General features: G+C 39.3%; 1 protein-coding gene across 2 annotated transcripts in view; it reads left to right on the plus strand.

Moving 5' to 3' along the window:
• Nucleotides 1–21,393, plus strand: part of MAML2 (mastermind like transcriptional coactivator 2) — a 365,379-nt gene extending 343,986 nt beyond the window's left edge. For both annotated transcript variants that reach the window (XM_082409878.1, XM_082409879.1), the window contains 3 exons: nucleotides 4,785–4,988; nucleotides 10,773–10,884; nucleotides 17,790–21,393. In XM_082409878.1, coding sequence (XP_082266004.1) covers nucleotides 4,785–4,988; nucleotides 10,773–10,884; nucleotides 17,790–18,808 — 1,335 coding nt within the window. In that variant the 3' untranslated portion in view covers nucleotides 18,809–21,393. The remainder of the gene's footprint in view (nucleotides 1–4,784; nucleotides 4,989–10,772; nucleotides 10,885–17,789) is intronic.
• The last annotated feature ends 2,295 nt before the right edge of the window (nucleotides 21,394–23,688 follow it).

The following is a 23,688-nucleotide window of genomic DNA, read 5'->3' on the forward strand; positions in this document are numbered from 1 at the left end:
CAAGGATTAAGAAGCTTTAATCATATTTAAGCACTTGGCATACTACCCTAACTCAGTGGCTTAGCCAATACTATAAAAGAACTTCAAAATCTTAAATACACATCACACACATACACACACACTCACATAGATGTGGAAAACTATAAGTGCATATTAAATGTAAATGTATATTAAATCCCAGGATGATAGGATTAGAAGCCTGTTTTGTATGTTAGCATCAAATACCGTAATTTATTGGTAGAAACAGAAAAAAAAACACACACACAAAATGAAAGATCATTCAAGTTCATGATTTGAAAGAGACTCTAGAAATCTGAGTTTTCTAGCATATAAAAGACTACATCAGTAAAAATAGCCTAATTCATTCACAACCACACACACACACACACACACACACACACACACACACACTCTTTCATCTACGGGCTGAGGATGTGCCATTTTTACCATGGCCTTCACAAGGAACTGAGGAGAAAATGAGTGCTGAGGGAGAAACAGATGATTTCTATTAAGTCAAGTTCTACATGGGCTGAGTGTAAGGCAAAGAGTGAGGCTGAATATGGAAATCAAAGCCAACGCATGGGAGCATATTTTTCTTTCAAAATATTTTATGTACTAAAGTTTGCACAACATCTTGGCAATGACAGCAAGCCTGTGTAAGGAGGTGTTTTGTGTTTCACAGCTAACATAAGGGCAAAAAAATGTAGCAGCAGCCAAATATTACTTCCATCATGAGTGGAAAGAATGTGTATGGTAGAGTACATGGTAAGGCCCATGGGCTAAAAACTACAAGGTTTGAAAATCTACAAAATTCGAAAAGAGAGCTTATCTCTTATTTTAATATCTTTTGGTATTGTAAAGGAATGAAACTAAATTTAGTACAGTCCATCTGTTTGATTAGAGAGAGAAAGACAGAGTTACATTTTCTTGGCATGCAGATCTTTTATAAATCTTAGCAGAGGGTAGTTTTCCAGATTTCAGTGGAAATTATTTTGATGATGTTCACTGATTCTGCCAACAGTCAGCATTCTGTCACCTCTTTTCTTTCTCTTCATTCTTCCCCTTTGTAAATACTTTTTTGATCTTCAGAAAATAGAAAACTGCCTGTCACATAGTAGATATTCCGTAAAATTTATCAAATTTATTAATGGATGGATGGATACATGGGTGACTAGACGAGCCATTAGGAGATGTGGATTTTAATCCTAAGGCACTAGTAGGTATCACCACCTAATGGAAATGACTATGCATTGCTTTTTAATGCAGTAACTTTGAGTGAGTGTGTCCATGGGCTTTGTGATGTGTGTATCCTAGATTCCCAGGTAAAATATAAGCCAGAGATTCTTTTTTTAATTGAAGTATAGTTGATTTACAATGTTGTGTTAGTTTCTGGCGTACAGCAAAGTGATTCAGTTATATATATAGTTTATACAAGATATTATATAAACCATTATAGTTTATTACAAGATATTGAATATAGTTCCCTGTGCTATACAGTAGGACCTTGTTGTTTATCTATTTTATGTATAGTAGTGTGTATCTGCTGATGCCAGACTCCTAATTTATCCCTTATCCCACCCCCTTTCTCCTTTGGTAACCATAAGTTTGTTTTCTATGTCTGTGAATCTGTTTCTGTTTTGTAAATAAGTTCATTTGTATCATTTTTTTAGATTCCACATATAAGTGATATATGATATTTGTCTTTCTCTGTCTGACTTACTTCACTCAGTATGATGATCTCTAGGTCCATCCATGTTGCTGCAAATGGCATTATTTCATTCTTTTTTATGGCTGAGTAATATTCCATTGTGTGTGTGTGTGTGTCACATCTTCTGTATCCATTCATCTGTCGATGGACACTTAGGTTGCTTCCATGTTTTGGCTATTGTAAATAGTGCTGCTATGAACATTGGGGTGCACATATCTTTTTGAATTAGAGTTTTCACCTTTTCCAGATATATGCCCAGGAGTGGGATTGCAGGATCATATGGTAATTCTATTTTTAGTTTTTTAAGGAACCTCCATACTCTTCTCCATAGTGGCTGCACCAGTTTACATTCCCAACAGTGTAGAGGGTTTCCTTTTCTCCACACCCTCTCCAGCATTTATTATTTGTAGACTTTCTGATGATGGCCATTCTGACCAGTGTGAGGTGATACCTCTTTTTAGTTTTGATTTGCAGTTCTCTAATCATTAGCGATGTTGAGCATCTTTTCATGTGCCTTTTGGCCATCTGTATGTCATCTTTAAAATATAAGCCAGAGATCTTAACTTCAAATGCCTACATGGGCCAAGCAAGTAATAGAAATGAGGGAAAAGGGTGGGTATAATAAAATGAGGAATAGTGGGGACTGTGGCCAACTGGAGAGCACAAGGGCCTACCTGTGTTTAAAAAATGATGGGAGCCAAACATACCACATGTGCAGTCAAGTACACTTACACCATAAGCTCCTTCACAAAAATAATTGTTTCTAAAATATCTCTGCCATACACAAAATAATACAAGATAAGTAAGAAAAATATTAATTGCTAAAATTTATCTAGAACCTACTAAGTGCCTAGAACTGTTCTAAATTTCATCTGGCCAGTTTTATGTCACGAATGTAATTACCTTCATTTTACACATGAGGAAATTAAGACACAATACTTAGTAAATCTATATTGGTTGCTCTATATAATAAATAATTGGATATTAAGAAATAAAAAATAGCACAGCAAAGAACCAAGTATCAGGGCCCTGAGCTGAGCCCCTAACCCAGATGAAAGAAGCACACTCCAAGGGAGAGTCCTGGTGGCTTGTAGGACATGTGGGGTGAAATCTTTCCCAAGAGCCATGATGGATTTAAAGCTGACAGATCTGACTGGGCATTGAGTGCAGATGTGTTAGGGACAGTTGCTTTCAGCTGCTCAGAGGATGTTCCTACCTCGGAGCTGACTCTAATTATTTTTCATTAACTGGTGAGTAGGACCACCCCCTCCCAGTCCCCACACCTCTGCCCTTCTCCCTAAAACACTCCCTTCCAGGCGCCTGATTGAGGGTGACCCCTTAGAAGAGTGCTCAATACACATTTGCTGCATGGACAGATGCGTTGACCAGATTTACAGTAGGAAGCTTTTTCTCCCCAACTCTTCCTGTCTCAACTGAGAGACAATAGAGGATAGTGATTGAGAACTGGAGTTCTGGAGTCAGACAGGCCTGACTTCAAATCTTCCTCAACTACTTACAGCTAAGTGATCTCTCTGAGGCAGGTTTCTCATCTGCAAAATTAGGATGAAAATAATAGTCCTTGCTCATTGTCTCATTGTTCTGTTAGGAGGATGAAATGATATTAATCACATAAAGTGCTAAGCCCAATGACTGGCCTGTAACAAACCTCAGTGTATGGTCATTTTAGGATTATTTTGTATCCCTTTTCCTTGTGGCAGTTGGTGAGCTCTGTAGCCCCAGGGATTATTAAAGCAAGACCACGTTTCCTGCATCCCCAGGCTTTGAACTGGTGGCTTTTTTTTTTTTTTGTAGTTCAGCAGATAACTAAAGAAAGAGAAGGCAAGTCCACAAGTGGAGTACCTACCATTTACTGCTCATCAGGCATCATGGGAGTTGCTTTATCTTTTTAATCTCTTGTAACCTCACCCAGTCCACCTGGGAATGAAAGTTGGATTTTATTGCTCCCATATAGCTACTGTTTCTCAAAGACCATTCCCTGGATCAATGAGCATTAGAATCACCTGAGTAGGTACCCTATCTGTGGCCTCAGAATTTCTGGAGCAAGGCCCGCCCGGGCATCTGCTTCCTAGATGAGTATCATCAAAGTGGGAGGATCTTTCATTTAGTACTTGTATCATTTAATCTAAAACTTGATTCTGTATTTTCTTGTATTTTATATGTAAGCATGTCATGTCTTCCTTAATTAGATGATAAATTCTCCAAAATGAGGACTATGCTTTGGAGTTTTCTTGTAACCCCAACAGTGCACAGCTCAATCCTAAACACACCATTGGGAATTAGTGACAACACCTGGCTGGGTTTAGCTTTCTGCCCTGCAGGGTGCTGACCTGTCAATGCCTAAACATTGGTAGAGACCTCAAATTAGAATGGCAATTCACCAATACCCAATATTATTTAATACACAATTGTGAGTCTTTGACCAATACTTCCCTATTGTCAGTTGCTGTTCTTTTACTGATTAATGCACTGAGATTCCCGACTTACTGACCAGGGAGGAAAATTAACAAGTCTCTGAAAGGTGACGTCCCTAACAAGTTTCAGTGTTTGTGAAACAGAAACTCATAGGTCTTCCTACCTTATCACAGAAAGCTAGGCCCCTTCTGTCCAAAATGGTTATTCAACTTTTAAACACGTGAATTGAAATGATTTTCATTGCAGGATCAGCAATGATATGGGCTAACTTTAGGGAAAAGGAAGAACTTGTTACTTTATGATGTGTTTGTTCCTGAACAATTGAGAGGTTTGCCATATGTTTTTATGGTAATTTTCTTTGACATGCCATAAATACCTTCTGGAATGCGGAGGTTCCACCATCAGAGTCACGTGGGAGCTTTTCCAGTACCCTAATGTCATTAAACAAGCTGCTTTGGTTGCTGTGATATGCAATTATTTCTTCTACATTTGAAAAGCAATTCTCTGATCTCCAACCCATTAACCACGTTTGATCTTAACAAGTTGAAAAATGTTTGGAATCTAAGCTTATGATCTTTGGGCAAGTTTTTTTTTTTCTTTTAATTCACAGTAGCTTTCCACCCCCTCCCCTTCTCTTTTTTAGGATCAACACTCTGTGGTAGGCCAGAACACAGGCCCCAGTCCAAGTCCCAACCCCTGCTCAAATCCAAACACTGGAAGTGGTTACATGAACTCCCAGCAATCACTGTTGAATCAGCAATTGATGGGAAAGAAACAGACTCTACAGAGGCAGATCATGGAACAGAAACAGCAGCTTCTCCTCCAGCAGCAGATGCTGGTTGACACGGTAAAACTTTCTCCCAATTTCTACTGCACATACCTATTGGCCCAACAGAGGGAATTCATTATTTTCCATTTCTACTTACTGTGCTTGTCTCTGTGTCCACCTATGGGACAGCCACGAGGGTGTCCTGGCTGTAAGAGAGGCTAAATCTATACATGTAAAGTGCTGCAGGAAAAAAAAAAACTTGATTTACCAGTTGCTGGACAGTTGGAATGCATAGCACCTGGACTGACTAGCCCTGCCCAGCCCAGGAATGTTTAGAACCACCAACATGGGCATTGGTATCAGGCAAAAGAAACCAGTCTTCTTCCAGAACCCCAAGGGGCAGAAAATAGGGGACAAAACTTAAATCAACTCAAATCCAAACTGATTTTAGAGGTGAAAGGGTTTTAAAGCAACTTTAAAAGCCAGTGTGGAGTTTCAAAACTTAAAATTTGGCCTCCAAAATAAAGCATCTCAGAATAGTAGATGTTTTTTAAGGAAACCGAAAATGTATTTCCCACTTTCACCACATTTAAGTGGCCTTACCTTAAAGGCAAGGTCCTTATTTCCCGCACATTACCCAAGCATTAACCCTACTTCACTATTTATCTGTTTGTCCCTTCTATGTTCTCAAACTCATACATTCAGCAACTGCTCCAAACCCTTCCTGCCTCCTAAGACCAAAGCCTTTTCTCCAAATTTTATTCTTTCCCTTCAAACTATTTGGCCAAATGAAAGAAGAAAGAGGCAAAGTTAACCATCTCCAGGTTGATAGAGCCAAGGTACACAGAAAATAAAATTAAAAAAAAAATAAATTTATACTCAAGGAGCTTTGCAGTAGGAGCCAGAAACCCAGGGTGTGATAAGCGTATAATTCATTCAGTAAATATTTACTAATTTACAATGGGACTACAGCCCTAAACAAGACAACCCTGTCTTTGTCCTTAAGGAGCTTAGAGCCCTCTGGGGATGTCAAATAAATAGGCAATTGTAATACATGTGATTAAATGCTGTGATGTGGGATTACCAGAAATGGTTTCAGAGAGGAAGTTATATCTACTGAAGATCTGAAGGTGAAGTAGGAGATGGAGGGAAGAACAGGGGAGGGTCCAGCCAGAAGAACCAGCATATTCAAAGACTCAGGGACAATAAAGTATACTACATTATTACATTTGCTGAGGCATGTCACGTGCACAAGGATAGGGAAGTGAAAGGCTAGGAGGCCAGAGATCAGAGACCAGAGGATAAAGCTTGCTAAATCAGAATTTATATTGTCGAAAAGCAATGGAAGGGAATTCCCTGGAGGTCCAGTGGTTAGGACTCTGCACTTCCACTGCTGGGGGCCCCAGTTCAATCCCTCGTCAGGGAACTAAGATCCCTGCAAGCTGCACAGTGTGGCCATAAACAAAAACAAAAAAAGAAAAGCAATGGAGAGGACTTTAAAGCATTTTAAACAAGGAAGCACTAGATTCAGATTTGATTTGCATTACAATAAAGGTATAAACATAGCGAGGGAAAATGTAATGGAGGGAAAGATAAAATCCATCCTGGAGAGATTGAGGATAGTCTCCCAGAAGAGATAAAATTTGACTTTGACTTTGAAGGACTGTAGGATTCTGATGGATAGAGTGGTCCACCATTCTAGGTGGAGAGTGGGCCAGTGACCGAAAGGTATAGCCTGGGTGTGTGTTAGTTGGTTAGTTTGAGATTGTATGATGAAATATTTAATGCATAGTGAAAAGTACAAATCATAATATAACAATCCTTTATGATTTTTAAGGAATGACAAATGGAATTAAGTTTGGAATCCAGAGCATGTGAGAAGAAATAGTGAGAAATAAACTTATTTGACCTTGAACAAGGAATAGTGAGAAATAAACTTATAGGTGACCTTGCATGTTGCCCTAAGTTGTAGGGGAACCATTGACTGGATTGCTAAGTGACACAACTAATTTCTACTATAAGTCATAGTTTTGAAATCTCCACTCCTCCTACCCACTCCCTCCCTTTTTATGATCTTCATAAACAAAATAGCTAAGAAACAAGGCCAGTAGAAGAGAAAAACATACAATCTAAGATTGGCTTACTGGGTACATTTCCATCATTCCCATCAACACTACTAATTTGTTGACTTGTAACAGGCAGAGGTTGAATTTCTGGATTCTCAGCTCTCATTAAAAGGCAAGGAAACGTTCCATGAGGGTCCTGTCCTGGCACTGTCCTAACTCCCATGGAGTCCCAGTTGAGTCACCGCTGGGACAGGTGCAAAGGGCAGTAGCTAAGCTGTGAGAGATGAATGAGAATGAGGCTGCTGTTTTTGTGATTTTTATAAACCATTCACATTTCTTTTTGTTTGGCGGACATTGAGGGTGCCTGTGCTTTTTAGCATATCCAGGAAGAAACAGTCTTTGATGCCACTTTACATTAGCATATGTTTTGTAGTCATTTGCAGTCAGTTGGCAAGGCCACATAGGCTCCTAAATTGAGACATTTTCTCATGAAAGTGTATTATCCCTTACTTTCTATTATTTTCCCACCAATGAAGCACAAAGAAGAGAGATGAGTAGTACTTGTTACAATGGGCATCATAATTACCAACACGTTTTGTGCACCTACTATGTGCCAAGCACCATGCTGCGCTTTTACGGAATTAAAGGATTAATCCTTACAATAGGAGTATGAGAAAGGTCCTAGAATTATCCATATTTTACATTTTGAGATAGCGAAACTGAAGCAGAACAGATATGGGCAACAGAAGATTATTTCTATATTTCTAAGATATTTCAATATCTTTTGGGTCCAAGATATTGGGTTATCATGAGACATTAGTTGTGAAGTTAAATTTCATGTTGCACAGAAGTAATCTCAGGGATGGCCTGTGAGTTTACACTTGCGTAGAATGGGGATGTCGTTCTCTTGCAAATGGAGCAATCTCCATTCAGTGTTGAAGTCTGGTCTTTGCTGCCCCTCAGCACAAAGTGACAGTGTGGCAATTCTTGTCCATGTGCAAGGCCATTAAGTCTAACTCGTTCGTGAACAAGTACTTTAAGAAACTCAAGTTTCCAGAGCTGTGTATGTTAACACTTTGAACAACCTAAATAACCCCTCAGGAGAATAAAAAGTCAAGAAGTAGATTTAACGTATGTAAAAATAAATCCAGATTTGAAATCTAGTCTTTCATGGAGCAGCAAGGGCCTGATTATCGCTCACACACATGCGTGGATTCTGTTTTCTACAATAGAAACAACAGAAACACCTAAATTGCATAAGAAAATACGATAGATGCTTTTGAAAAAGAGAAGATTTCAGAAAGCCCCATGTTGGCATAAAAATCAAAACTGTCAGCTTGCACAATAGTTTACAGCAGGAATGGTTGCGTATTGCCACATTTTGGTTCATGGAACATCTCAAACTGTTTCTTAAACATTCAGGGTTTGGGCAAAACCAGAAAGAGTTTCACCAACCACTTTTTCCCTTAATTTGTAAACCCACATTTAAAAGAAATGTAATCCATATGCTTCTGATTCGTTTACACTTAGCTCATCAAAATTGTGTTTTATATGAATTACTTGATGCCCCCAAATCCCTGTGAGTCTTTCAAGTCTTTTTCCTTAGAAACAAGAATTTGAATTTGGTTTGTTGTTGTTTTAAAGCCACTTTTTTCCCCTTGTAGTAGATTTATTCTACTTAGAAGGTTTGGAATTTGTTGGGAAACTGAGAAATACATGGTTTAAGTGGGTTCTAAGTTGGGCAGCCCACATTTGGCTTCCATCTAATTAACCCATCTGTTACAAGGTTTTCTTTTCTATTTACTGACTTTTCTATAATTATATTGTTCTCTGTATACCTATGCTAATTATTTTTATCTTCGAAAAAGGGGGTTGCTTTGGGGTTCATGCAAAGTTTCAGTGAAGCCATTCTAAAAACTTCCTGATCCATACTGAGAAACAAAAAAAGAATCTCCTGATGTCCAAAACTGATACAACACTCACAGCCAGGCTATTTTGTTCTCTGTTGGACATAAACAATTTTACGGAACACGAAGCTCAGACAGGATTGCTCTGAGACCATGATAAAATGAGACAAAAGAAGGCCACTTCATAATTTTGTCTAAAAACAGACATAAACAAGGTCACTGTGCAACTCACAAAATAGGAAAAATTCCCCTCTTTTGCTAAATGAGTGACAAATAATTCTTTACTCAGTCATAGAATCAACCTCACTTTCTGACAGCTTACAACCTAGAACAAATCCTCGCTTCCTTAGACCCTCCCTAAATCACCCAGTCAAAGCCCAAATCCTATAATAGGTTCTTTCTAATACGCTCCTGCTGAGACACCCTATGGTCCCCCGTGATGTGCCTTCTTCCTCGCTCCAGTGAGTGATAAACCCAACAGGTATGTTCCTGTTACTGAACGCAAATTCATGTGCCCTACACACAGCGAGGCCAAACAAACCAAAACGTCAGAGTTCGGAGCAGAGAAAGGTTTATTGCAGGTCCAGAGAAAGGTTCATTGCAAGGAGAAGGGTGGCTTGTGCCCAAAAAATCCCAAACTCCTTGAAGGGTTTCAGCAAAGGACTTTTAAAGGAAGGTGAAGGAGGGGAGTTGTTAGTTGTTGTAAACTTCTTGGTGTCAGAATCCTTTGTTTTTGCAGCTATCCATGTAGGTCAAGTCTCGATGTTCCCCTAAACCTCCAACAAGACAAATGTTATTCTCTGTTCTGTAACTTTCTATCTCTATAGGAATGGACTCTTAAAGGTCAGAGCCCTGAGAATAGGCTATCCTGTATATTTCAGGCTGTAGGCAACATTCTTTTATAAAAGGTACAGAACCAGCAGGACTAAGCACAGGAAAAGGGCCAGATCTAATATGGAGTTAGATTTGTTCTTCCCTCTACATTCCTGGTGGTCTTTGGCTGAGGCCACTGACAAAATAAAAAGAATGTCCTTGTTTCCTCTGTTAGCCCCCAAACTCACCTACTCTAAAGATCTAAAGGTGGCTGATTCCACAAGGAAGAAAAGAAGGGAGACTGGGAAATTACTGGTCTCTGAGAATGGGGTGCAGAGAAACGAAGCAGCAAGAGGCCCTTGCGTTGTATGGCCGGAAAGCCTAAGTTTTTGACTCAGGATTTGGTTTTGGTTCTACCACTGTGTGATCTTGGGCAAGTTACTTAACATAAGGAAGCTTCCATTTCCTTATCTTTTAAGTGGGAATAACCATACTTACTTTCAATGGTTGTTTATGAGGGGGAAAAAAATAGATAATATGCACAGAATGCCTATATCAGTATCTGATAGGTTATCTCCTCCAATCTCAGGTTGCCAGATTTAGCAAATAAAAACATAGAATGCCTGAGTGTCCTGCACTTTATCTGGCAAACTTATTCCTACACCTTACACACTTGGTAGGAACAAAATTATATATAGGTACCAAAGTATATCAGGTGTGCTACAAAACAAAACTAGAAATCCTCATCTCAGAATTCACAGAAATTTTGTCCTCGCTGAAAGCTAATTGCAAAATAAAGAAAATGAGAGTAGTTACAAGACCCAAAACACATGTTGAATGTTAAGGAGAGGTAGAAATTACACTTTCATGCAGGAAATTGAAATTGAAAAGTTTTGTCTCTAAATAAGGTCCATGATTCACCACTATGACTGCAAATCATGAATAAAAACTAAGATCCATGATTCGCAACTATGACTGCAAAATTTTTCTTATATTCTTACTTTTTTGAATCTATACATTTTTACAACTGAGAAAGTAACAATGCAGTTTAATATGTTTTCATTTGTGTTTTCAAGGAGAAAATTGCTCCACAAGATCAGATAAACAGACATTTGACAAGGCCACCCCCAGATTATAAAGACCAAAGAAGAAATGTGGGCAACATGCAGCCAACAGCTCAGTATTCTGGTAAGTGTTCTTAAAAATTAATAAAAATCATAACTGTGCAAAGAAGAAAACTGTTCAGTTGTTAGTATTTCCTCCTTCCCCCATCTCATATTTAATTGTAACATCTTTCTTAGACTCCTTCTCTAGCTCCCATTTAACTTTCAGATCAAGACCAAACTGGAATTTATTTTAGTCTACTCATCAGTTTTTCTTGCTTATTTTTGTTCCTTATTCACATATTTCACTGCTCCCAGGACTACCTGTGAGAGTCAAACAAGCATGAATATTTTCTAACTGCTAGGTTCAACCATTCTCCTCCCAACAGCATATCTTGACCCAGATAGTGTAAGGTAAGCAGACATTTCTCCCTCATAGTCACATTTGTAACTTGCATAGTGCCCAGTCTTTTCATCTCCACCTTTGGGCTCATCTCCCTAAGACAAATAGCCCTATCACCAAAAAATAATTGAAAAGCAAATTAAGTCTTTAGGAAGTCTCTCAAAAATACCAAAGGTGGATTGCATTTAAAATATAAAGCAAGAGGGTTCCCTTTTCTCCACACCCTCTCCAGCATTTATTGTTTGTAGATTTTTTGATGATAGCCATTCTGACCGGTGTGAGGTGATACCTCATTGTATCATTGATTTGCATTTCTCTAATGATTAGTGACGTTGAGCATCCTTTCATGTGTTTGTTTTCAATCCGTATATCTTCTTTGGAGAAATGTCTATTTAGGTCTTCTACCCATTTTTGGATTGCGTTGTTTGTTTTTTTGGTATTGAGCTGCATGAGCTGCTTGTATATTTTGGAGATTAATCCTTTGTTAGTTGCTTAGTTTGCAAATATTTTCTCCCATTCTGAGGGTTGTCTTTTCGTCTTGTTTATGGTTTCCTTTCCTGTGCAAAAGCTTTGAAGTTTCATTAGGTCCCGTTTGTTTATTTTTGTTTTATTTCCATTTCTCTAGGAGGTGGGTCAAAAACTGGAGGACACGGGGAGGGGGAAGGGTAAGCTGGGACAAAGTGAGAGAGTGGCATTGACATATATACACTACCAAATGTAAAATAGATAGCTAGTGGGAAGCAGCCTCATAGCACAGGGAGATCAGCTCAGTGCTTTGTGAACACCTAGAGGTGTGGGATACGGAGGGAGGGAGGTAAACGCAAGAGGGAGGGGAAGTAGGGATCTATGTATACATATAGCTGATTCACTTTGTTATACGGCAGAAACTAACACACCATTGTAAAGCTATTATACTCCAATAAAGATGTTAAAAAAACAAAAAAATAAAGCAAAACTTCTTAATGGATATCTCAATATAGCATAGGTGGCAGACACTACCCCTAAAATCCCTCCCTTCCACTCTGTGAACTCCAAAAGAACCTCTTTTACACATAGCCTGTGCTGCCCCTGCCTTCTGCAAGTCAGCATCTATTTGAGCCTTTCTGCCCAGAACTCTCTGCAGCTTCTCATGTAAACTAAGCTTGTCCTCTATTTTCCCAAGTTCTCTCTGCTTAAGGCCATAAAGGAGATTCTCTAAAGAAGGAGGGGCTGTGAATATTTCTGTTTATTAATATTTTCTGGTCCTGTTAAGTGTAGTAATCAATATGTTGTTCTCATTTATTTAAACACTTTCAATTGCACCAGATTGCCTCTTTCCACTAAAATTAGGAATGGGATATATATATTCCACTCTCTAAGATTGCTTTGCTTCAGGGCAGAAGCAGGATTCTCTGAGTCTGTCCTCAAGGAGGTCGAAAGACAATATGGGTATTATTTGGAACATGGCTTCTTATATCATGGCCTATCAGTGGCTTTGGGGGAAGCTAAGAGCCCTCTGAAATATTATATCAAATTCAAGGTGAATGTTTGGGCTTTTCTTTTCCCATTCATATAAAAGATTCCCAAGGATAGCAGTCTAAGGCTGGTTTGGTGGCTCTACCATGTTATCAGGGATCCAGGCTTCTTTTGTCTTTGCACCCCACCTTCCTGAGCATATAGCTTCCATCCTAAGGGTTGCCTTGTGGCCACCCCATCACCAGTCTTCATATCCATATTCCAGATAGAAAGATGAAAGAGGGGAAAAGGTAAAATGGCCTCCCAAATGAGTCAGATTCCCTTTTTTTAAAAATTTTTTAAATTATTTATTTATTTATGGCTATGTTGGGTCTTCGTTTCTGTGCGAGGGCTTTCTGTAGTTGCGGCAAGTGGGGGCCACTCTTCATCGCGCTGTGTGGGCCTCTCACTATCGCTGCCGCTCTTGTTGCGGAGCACAGGCTCCAGACGCGCAGGCTCAGTAGTTGCGGCTCACGGGCCCAGCTGCTCCACGGCATGTGGGATCTTCCCAGACCAGGGCTCGAACCCGTGTCCCCTGCATTGGCAGGCAGACTCTCAACCACTGCACCACCAGGGAAGCCCCAGATTCCCTTTTTAAAGTAGGTTTTTTGGACACTCATCTAGTAACTGCTTTTTTTTTTTTTTAATTTATTTATTTATTTGTTTATTTTGGCTACATTGGGGCTTCGTTGCTGCACACGGACTTTCTCTAGTTGTGGTGAGCAGGGGCTACTCTTCTTTGCGGTGGACAGGCTTCTCCTTGCGGTGGCTTCTCCTGTTGCAGAGCACGGGCTCTAGGCACACGGGCTTCAGTAGTTGCAGCACGTGGACTCAGTAGTTGTGGCCTGTGGGCTCTAGAGCGCAGGCTCAGTAGTTGTGGTACACGGGCTTAGTTGCTCCGCGACATGTGGGATCTTCCCAGACCAGGGATTGAACCCGTGTCCCCTGCCTTGGCAGGCGGATTATTAACCACTGCACCACCAAGGAAGTCCATCACCTAGTAACTTCTGCCTTTAGCCAGAATTTATTCATATGGACCCCCCATCAGCAAGGATGTTTGGCAAATGTGGTTTTTCAGCTGGGCAGATTGCTGCAAAATCAAGGCTCTGTTTCTAAGGAAGACAGGGAGGTTGGGTATTTGGGAGGGACCTAGACGTCTCTTCCATAGTGCATATGGGCATTTTCCTGAGGGAGGTGTCCTTAACAACCAGCTGCTAACCCCCAGATGGGTAAGAATCACCACTCTAGAGCACTGTACTTCACATGTCTTCTGAGAATGAAATAAACAACAAGCACAACACAAACTCTTTTATCATTTTTTATTTCAATCTCAGTACTATAATAATCACCTTGCCCAGATGTTAATATCAGAAATGATGTATGAAAAACACCTAGAACAATTTCTACCACATATTAAGAGCTTCTAAATATTAACTGTGATTAATATTTTTTTATCTTTATGGAAATTCTCCCTATTCTAGTTGTTTAAAAATACAGCTCTCCTCATAAACCTTCTCAGGGCATATTGTTAAAATAGGGGGCACCTAGACGGAGTGATTTTTTTTTTTAAATAAATTTATTTATTTTTATTTTTGGCTGCCTTGGGTGTTTGTTGCTGCGCACGGGCTTTCTCTAGTTGCGGCAAGTAGGGGCTACTCTTTGTTGCGGTGCGCAGGCTTCTCATTGCAATGGCTTCTCTTGTTGCAGAACATGGGCTGTAGGCATGCAGGCTTCAGTATTTGTGGCACACAGGCTCAATAGTTGTGGCTCGCGGGCTCTAGAGTGCAGGCTCAGTAGCTGTGGTGCATGGGCTTAGTTGCTCCGCGGCATGTGGGATCTTCCCGGACCAGGTGGATTCCAGCCCTCTGCATTGGCAGGCGGATTCTTTTTTTTTTTTTTTTTTTTTCTCACACATCTTTATTGGAGTATAATTGCTTTACAATGGTGTGTTAGTTTCTGCTTTATAACAAAGTGAATCAGTTATATATATACATATGTTCCCATATCTCTTCCCTCTTGCATCTCCCTCCCTCCCACCCTCCCTATCCCACCCCTCTAGGTAGTCACAAAGCACAGAGCTGATCTCCCTGTGCTATGCAGATGCTTCCCACTAGCTATCTATTTTACGTTTGGTAGTGTATATATGTCCATGCCACTCTCTCACTTTGTCACATCTTACCCTTCCCCCTCCCCATATCCTCAAGTCCATTCTCTAGTAGGTCTGTGTCTTTATTCCCGTCTTGCCACTAGGTTCTTCATGACCTTTTTTTTCCCTTAGATTCCATATATATGTGTTAGCATACAGTATTTCTTTTTCTCTTTCTGACTTACTTCACTCTGTATGACAGACTCTAGGTCCATCCACCTCACTACAAATAACTCAGTTTTGTTTCTTTTTATGGCTGAGTAATATTCCATTGTATATATGTGCCACATCTTCTTTATCCATTCATTTGCTGATGGGCACTTAGGTTGCTTCCATGTCCTGGCTATTGTAAATAGAGCTGTAATGAACATTTTGGTACATGACTCTTTTTGAATTATGGTTTTCTCAGGGTATATGCCCAGTAGTGGGATTGCTGGGTCGTATGGTAGTTCTATTTTTAGTTTTTTAAGGAACCTCCATACTGTTCTCCATAGTGGCTGTATCAATTTACATTCCCACCAGCAGTGCAAGAGTGTTCCCTTTTCTCCACACCCTCTCCAGCATTTATTGTTTCTAGATTTTTTGATGATGGCCATTCTGACCGGTGTGAGATGATATCTCTTTTAGTTTTGATTTGCATTTCTCTAATGGTTAATGATGTTGAGCATTCTTTCATGTGTTTGTTGGCAATCTGTATATCTTCTTTGGAGAAATGTCTGTTTAGGTCTTGTGCCCAGCTTTGGATTTGGGTTGTTTGTTTTTTTGTTATTGAGCTGCATGAGCTGCTTGTAAATCTTGGAGATTAATCCTTTGTCAGTTGCTTCATGTGCAAATATTTTCTCCCATTCTGAGGGTTGTCTTTTGGTCTTGTTTATGGTTTCCTTTGCTGTGCAAAAGCTTTTAAGTTTCATTAGGTCCCATTTGTTTATTTTTGTTTTTATTTCCATTTCTCTAGGAGCTGGGTCAAAAAGGATCTTGCTGTGATTTATGTCATAGAGTGTTTTGCCTATGTTTTCCTCTAAGAGTTTTATAGTGTCTGGCCTTACATTGAGGTCTTTAATCCATTTTGAGTTTATTTTTGTGTATGGTGTTAGGGAGTGTTCTAATTTCATTATTCTACATGTAGCTGTCCAGTTTTCCCAGCACCACTTATTGAAGAGGCTGTCTTTTCTCCACTGTATGTGCTTGGCAGGTGGAGTCTTAACCACTGAGCCACCAGGGAAGTCCCTAGAGGGAGTGATTTTTAAAGCCTCGACATTTTTTCCATAGCATTTCCGTAATGGAAATTCTCTTCTCATGAAACCTTCAGACACCGAGCTGATATTGCTTAATCTCATTAGCAGCCTGTGAACTCTGAGTTATTGTCCAAATTTCTCCTATCTGACTCTGGTCCCTCGTCATCAAACAGTGCCCTACACAGTCAGGGCCTTGTGCTAAACCTGGAGATACAAGGAGATAAAGAGACTGCTCCTGCCTTCAAGGGGGATGTAGTTTAGTGGGGACATATTTTAAAATAAATAGCAAGGCCTTCAGTCTTTCCAGGTGTGTACCACGCTAGCTATCCTCAAGCAGTAGGGGATATGCTAGGGTTATAATTGCAACCATGCTCTCTTCACATACTGCCATCCTGATACTCATATGTGTGTCTAGTTCTCTGTTTCTCAGTATCTCTGATTCTCTGGGCCTCCCTGCCTCTCTGCTGGGAGAGTACTTTAAAAGAGTATCTTTCTCCAAGTTATATCTTTGCCTCAGTCTCTCATTCACTCATTCATTCATTCAACAAATATCAACTGAATACCTACTTTGCACCATCCACTGAACTTGGAGAATATGACAGTGAACAAAGCAGGCAAAAATTCTTTCTCTCATGGAACTTATCATCCAGCAGGCACTTTTATTTATCTTTCTGGCATTCCATTTTTGCCTCTCAAGATGTCTTGCCATGATGATTTTAACCTCCTCAAGCCAGGAAGATTTCAATATGTCAGTTAATCACTATCCGATAGGTGGAACCTCCCTATTCAGCAGACTGTGATTGAGTGGTCCCACATTCAATCACTTATTTACAGGTATCAACATAACTAGCTGGCACTTTGAGGCTCCATGTATTTCCCAATACAGAAGCTAAATGCTAAATGAAAACTTGAAAGAGCAAATGCAGCTTGAGAGAGGAGGCTGGAATATCAGGGAAAGCTTAATGAAGGAACTTGGACCTTGGCCTGAGCCTTTGAAGAAAAGATAGGGCTTGGTGAGGTAAGAAGGGCATCATATGAGAAGGAAATGGCGTGAGTGAAAGTAGTTCATGATGTGTGGATAACAGTGCGATAATAACTATTCCTCCTAGAGCAGAGTGCTTTCTGTATGGAAGTAATCACTGGACCATGGATTACATTGAATTCCAGATGTTCGAAGAGATGGGAATTTACCTGTCTTATGGCAGCTTCTTGAGTGGGGATGCAGATGAAAATTGGACATGATTTTCAAGGCCATAGATTTGGACCTTTAATCTAGTAGCCATGTATAGGGTTCATCCACATGTTCTAATCTGGACCCAGGGGTGACCAGTAGCATGGATTTCATGACAGCTGGATAATCAAAGTTGTAGTCTTTGGTCTTGGAACAGAGTAGCTAATTCAAAATGGAAGATTGACTATCACTTCCCTTCAATGATTCCAGAAGAAGAATAAACTAAAGCCTAAAAAATAGAACCATTCTATTTCAGTCTTCTTTCTGTAATGTGTAAACTCTTGACCAAGGGGTAACTTAGGGTGATACTTCCCCCCAAAAGCTGTCTTATTCCTTTTATATGATATGCTATGATGATTATTTCTCTTTATTTGTTCTTACACCCAAAGGCAGTCTCAGAGCTGATAAGCTATTGTAAATCGCTATAAGAGAAGAGATAACCTACTGTTATGAACTAATATAATTATCTTCTTTTTCTCAGGTGGCTCATCAACAGTGAGTTTAAACTCCAACCAGGCTTTGGCAAACCCAGTTTCAACACACACCATTTTAACTCCAAATTCCAGCCTCATGTCTACTTCTCATGGGACAAGAATGCCATCCTTATCCACTGCAGTTCAGAACATAGGGATGTATGGGAACCTGCCTTGCAATCAACCTGGAACATACAGCGTCACTTCAGCAATGAATCAGTTGACCCAACACAGAAACCCAAACCAATTGATAGCAAATCAAAACAACCCTCTGATGCCCCGGCCACCCACTTTAGGGCCCAGTAATAATAATAATAATGTGGCCACTTTTGGAGCTGGATCTGTTGGCAATTCACAACAATTAAGACCAAATTTAACCCATAGTATGGCAAGCATGCCAGCACAGAGAACGTCGAATGTAATGATCACATCCAGCACAACAGCACCAAACTGGGCCTCTCCAGAAGCAACAACCAAACAGCAGGAAGCGCTGAAATCTACAGGAGTCCGCTTCCCCCCAGGCACACCTACAGCCTATACTCCAAACCAGTCATTGCAACAGGCGGTAGGTAGCCAGCAATTTTCCCAGAGAGCAGTGGCTCCTCCTAATCAGTTAACACCAGCAGTGCAAATGAGACCCATGAACCAAATGAGCCAGACATTAAATGGACAAAACATGGGTCCACTCAGAAGTCTGAATCTCAGACCCAATCAGCTAAGCACACAGATCTTGCCTAATTTGAACCAGTCAGGAACAGGGTTGAGTCAGTCGAGGACAAGCATAAGCCAGCCATCATCCCTGACAGCCGGCAGTTTTCCTTCACCCAACCAAAGTTCCAGGGCTTTTCAAGGAACTGACCATGGCAATGACTTATCTTTTGACTTTCTCAACCAACAGACTGATAACATGGGCCCTGCCCTAAACAGTGATGCTGATTTCATTGATTCTTTATTGAAGACAGAGCCTGGTAATGATGACTGGATGAAAGACATCAACCTTGATGAAATCTTGGGGAACAACTCCTAGAGGAGAAAAGGGAGACAATTCACAAACTCCAAGCACTAAAAGGCAGTATTCTACAAGGACTCTGTAAAGGCCAAACTGTTGACTTTTAGTTGGACTCTATGAAGATACCTTGGCTTATAAATGGAAAGCAGAAAGTAACTGTAGCGGTGAACATTTTGGTCCAAATGCTTGTTTTAAATCTCAAACCTGAAAGTAAAACATTGGGATCACTTTTTCCCTGTCTACACCCCAGGACACAGTATCCAGTTTATCCAAACAGAACTGTGATGTTGATGTGTAATTAGTTGTGTAAAATAGGCTTCACAAGCTCCTTTTCTCCCTGAAAGAAAAGTAATAGAACTTCTGGCTTGTTTAAACCCCACATCATGCGGAGGTACTAGTTCCAAGCAACAAGCAAAAAATTCCTTAATTTGCTCTAACAGATATGTAAGTGTGGTTTAATCCCTCCACTCTGTCTTTTCATTTAGGTTTCCTAAAACTTCCAGGGTAGATTGAAATGTTACAGATGTGTTTGGAGTAACCAAACAGTGTCCTAAGTAAAGGAAAACTGGAGAACATAGAGAACACCCAGTGGACTATAGAATTTCTTCCCCAGATTCATCCCCTCACTTTTTCAGTTTTCCCACATATCCTATACTTCAAGATGCTGTAACTAGTGATGAAACAAGAACACAGAGATGGCCAACTTTTTTCCACAACCAATTTCCAAATCCAGTTTCTGAATCTTAGATTCAGTCGCGACCTATCCTAATCATACTGAAATATTAGTGCACATGTGTCTGCATCAGATTTCACTACTTAAAAGAGAAAACACCACATTGGGCATTGCTATAAAGGAGATGTATTTGACCACAAATAAATTGGGGTGTTGCTTATTGTGATGATGCCTGCTGGTTAGTCCCCAAGCTGAGTGAAATTGAGCCTGGCCCTCTGACCAGAGACTGATTTGTAAGAAAAGGAAGTTTGGAGACCAAAGCTGGCAGTAGAAGGTATCATATTTTGGTTGAAGATAAGAAGCAAAAGGTCAGGACCAGGGATGGTGGGTACGGGTGTGTACAAATCTACTTCATAGGTTTGAAGGAAAGCATAATTGAGACAAAAAACAATTTGGCCTTATTTGGACACATTATTTGGGTGAACAGCTAAATAGAATGTGATCTATTAGTAGCAGTCTACTCATTCTTCTGTCCCTGATGTGATGAATCATTGCCACATGCTAGATGGGCCCTTCATATCCAGGTTTTCTCCCTCAGGGCTGAGCACTGTATCAAAGAAAGAGTTCCTATTGAGTTGTGTAACAGATCAGCTGCAAAATGGGGAAGATGTGTGCTGATTTGGGATGTATGCAAAATATCACTATCATTTTCCTCATTACAGAGGAACACAGGTTATCTTCAGCTTTTTTAGTCATACACTCGCGTATTCAATTATCAAGTGATATTTAACTGAAATCATTTAATAACTCTTTAAATACCTTTCTAAAAAGAACACATTTTGAAAGTTCTGCAAAGCCCTCTTGCAATCTTTAAAATGTCTAGAAGCACTCTCTTTCTTTTACACAATACCAACATCACTGGCTCGGAATCTTTTCTGTGCTAGGTTGTAAATATAAATAAATTACTTGTTTTGTAAACTTTTGTAAAGAATATTTTGGTAGAAATACTTAAAGCATATTCTTTGGGTTATATTTATACATATGTGAAATAAATATACTATCAAAAGGTTATATTTTATACAAAAAGTAAATTGTTACCTTTTGTATGCTAATATACAAAGTTTTGTATCATATGATGGTTTATTTTTAGCTCTTACACTTCAACCTTAGGTGGTCAAGTGGGAACTTTTGAAAACTATCAAGAGGCTTGTTAGACAAATTTATATTCTGAAACCTCAATAAGAAAGCATTCCAGGTTTCAACTCTTTCCTTTTTTTTTTTTTTCCTGCTCCCAAATTCTGTTTTAAACCCATAGTTGTGTCTTGTTTGATTATTCTGCTGTGCACATGTATTGGTCCTTGTTGCATGTGGTCTACTGTGTGTTTTCCCATTTTATAAAACAGTGTTTCTCCATGCAAAAAAGTAAGGAAAAAGTTATGTACATATAAACACTTTTATTTTATGGCTCCTCCATGTTACTGTATATATCTGCCAGCACGTCCCAATTACACTCCTGTGATTCACCTTATTTTTACCCTAACATAAATAGTATGTTTTGTAGTAGCTATCAAATTTAAGAGATAAAGCAATCAAAATGTTTGGATTTTCTTCTATCTTAATGTGAATTTCATAATTAATGTCTATTTATTCAGCTATTCATTAAAATACAGGATTCTTTGGAAAAAAAATGGTGTAGTCTATAGTTTCTGTTTGTTGGCAGCCTATTACCAAAGATGATGTAATTTTCCTGAAAGCTGAGATAATGACGATTTGATAGACATATGCAACCAAAACTTAAGGATTTACAAATTCAAGGCTATGGAATACGATCTCCCTTTTACAGAAATACCAGACTACTTAACTGTTGGCATTGTTTATCATTCTGACACATTATACACGAGATAGAAGTAATTTTTCTTTTTTTTTTTTTTTTAATTCAAAGACTAGAAAGTCATTTAAGCAAATAATTCATTCTTGGCTTTGTGTTAAGCCCAATGAAGACAAATAACTCTGCTCTAAGTGAATGCACTAATATTACTTGCATTACTGTAACTGTACCCATAACTGTAAAGATTTCAACTTGTAAGACAAGTATTTTGTATCGCGTGTAATTTCATGTGTTAAAAAAATAGTTTAAAAAATTCAGAAGTGGTTCTCTTGTATGAAATCATGCTTTCAGTCACCAACAATATTGTTGCTCTATCACAGAAAGTTCTGATGGGCAAATTTATTCTCTGGGAAGCTTCTAATACTAGTGAAATGCTGATGTGACTCATTTCAATATTCTTTACTTTGCTTAGAAAGTTCGTATTAAGATCCCATATGCACAGCAACTACTAAATACTGGAGAAACACCGCCTAATCCTCAGGCTGTGTGGCATTTGGGCAGACCAGGCTGAGTGAACACGGGGCCAGGTAAACACAGCCTCACTGAGCATATTTACACAGTCCTTCTTGGGAGTCAAGGAGGTTGAGAGAAAGATGGGCCTTTTTAGGAGGCAAGGGAAACCATTCTATCAAATTTTCTTGCTCCACTGTTGAAATATATTGCTGGGGTTCCATTGTCCCTTCCCCCTCTGCCAAAAAAGATGTGTGACATTATCCTTTTTATTAGCATTATTAATGGAGCAATAATAAAATTTATATTTTATGTAGTGCCTGTCCAATGACTCTGGAAGGTTGTAAACAAATAAAATCAACATCAATAAAAATAAATAAAAGGCATACAAATTAAGAGAAAGAAATGTGTAATTCTAAAATTATCCAGTCAATCCTAGTATGTACCCACGGAAGGATCCTTGAGAGTAAATGAGAGGGTAGACGTGAGTGCAAAAGAGAGAGAGGCTCAGCTTCTTCCTCCTCTGTGTTTGCAAAGGCAGTACAAATTCTTAAACGTTGTATCCGCTATTTCCATTTTATATCTCTGTGACTGTGTTTCCTCACTCTGAGGGCTTGGGGCTGAGATAGGTTTACATTTCTTCCCAACTCTAAAACTCTGTGATTGATTATTTTTCCAAAAAATTTTCCAAAGCTAAGTGGAAAGTTAACCAAAGAGACTCGAAGCATCATTTTTAAAATAAAGAAATCAGTGTTCAATCAACCTTTTGAAAATTTTCAGATTGCCAGTCAACTTTATTTAGCAAAGCACCCCTCTCCTTGAAAATTAAATCATATGAAAATGAGATTTCATCAAAAGTAAGCCAGAACTACTAGTCTGTCGACTAGTAGAAAGGCAATGTAGATGTAGGTGCCCACTGACATACAAGTCCAAGTCCTGAAGATCAGAAGCTGGGATGTGATATTAAATGGTCATCTTCTTGTGAGATCATAGAATTTCATAAAGAAAATATTTGCCTAACAGGGAGAAGAAATCCCGTACTTTGAGTAGCGTACTCCGTTGGGTATATAATAATGAATTTTCGTGAGTTGTAAATGGCAGTGTAACGTCTTTTAAATACATTTCCTAAATTCCTATAACAGACAAAGTGCAGGTAGTGCCCTACTGTTAACTTCACTGGCAATAAAAACATTACTAAAACATTACACCATGAGAATTAAGAAACATATTGACCTTAGATTTTTAAAAGTAAATGCTGTTGTCCCTGACCTGCATGCAATAATATTAAAAGGGGGCTTTTGTTTGTTTACATAAATAGCATTTTAAGTTTGCTTTTTACCAAATTGAATCATCATTAACTCCAGGCTTTAAATATATAGAAACTTTTTACATACTTAGAATTCTTTCAGGAAAAGGGAAGGAGAAAGAATAATATATAAAAGACTGTAAAACCATTGACAATTTTCATAGGGTTCTTTCAGCAAAAGGGAGAGAAGGAGGAAGGAAGAAGGAAGGAAGGAAAGAGAACATATCTCAAATAGGCTTAAAGAAAGCAATCTACTGATGGACATAACTGCAAAGGCCAGGAGCTAGTTCTGGGTTTAGACACAGCTGAATCCAGCAGGTAACAACGTCATCAAAAATTGGTTCTTTTCTGTCCCTCACCTTTGCTTTCCTGAGTCTTGGCTCCATTCTCAGGCAGGCCCCTCTCTCATGGTGTCAAGGTGGCTGCTAGAAGCTCCAGACTTATATCTTCATAACTCCACATCCAGCTTGAACCAACTTTACATCTCACAAGCTTTGATTAGGGCATGTGCCCATCCCTGGACAATCACTTTGGCCAAGGAGTTGCAGTCTGATTGGCCAGTCCCGGGTCAAGTGCCTATC

The sequence above is a fragment of the Balaenoptera physalus genome (genome assembly GCF_965194825.1).
Source record: "Balaenoptera physalus genome assembly, chromosome: 10".
NCBI lineage: Eukaryota > Metazoa > Chordata > Mammalia > Artiodactyla > Balaenopteridae > Balaenoptera > Balaenoptera physalus.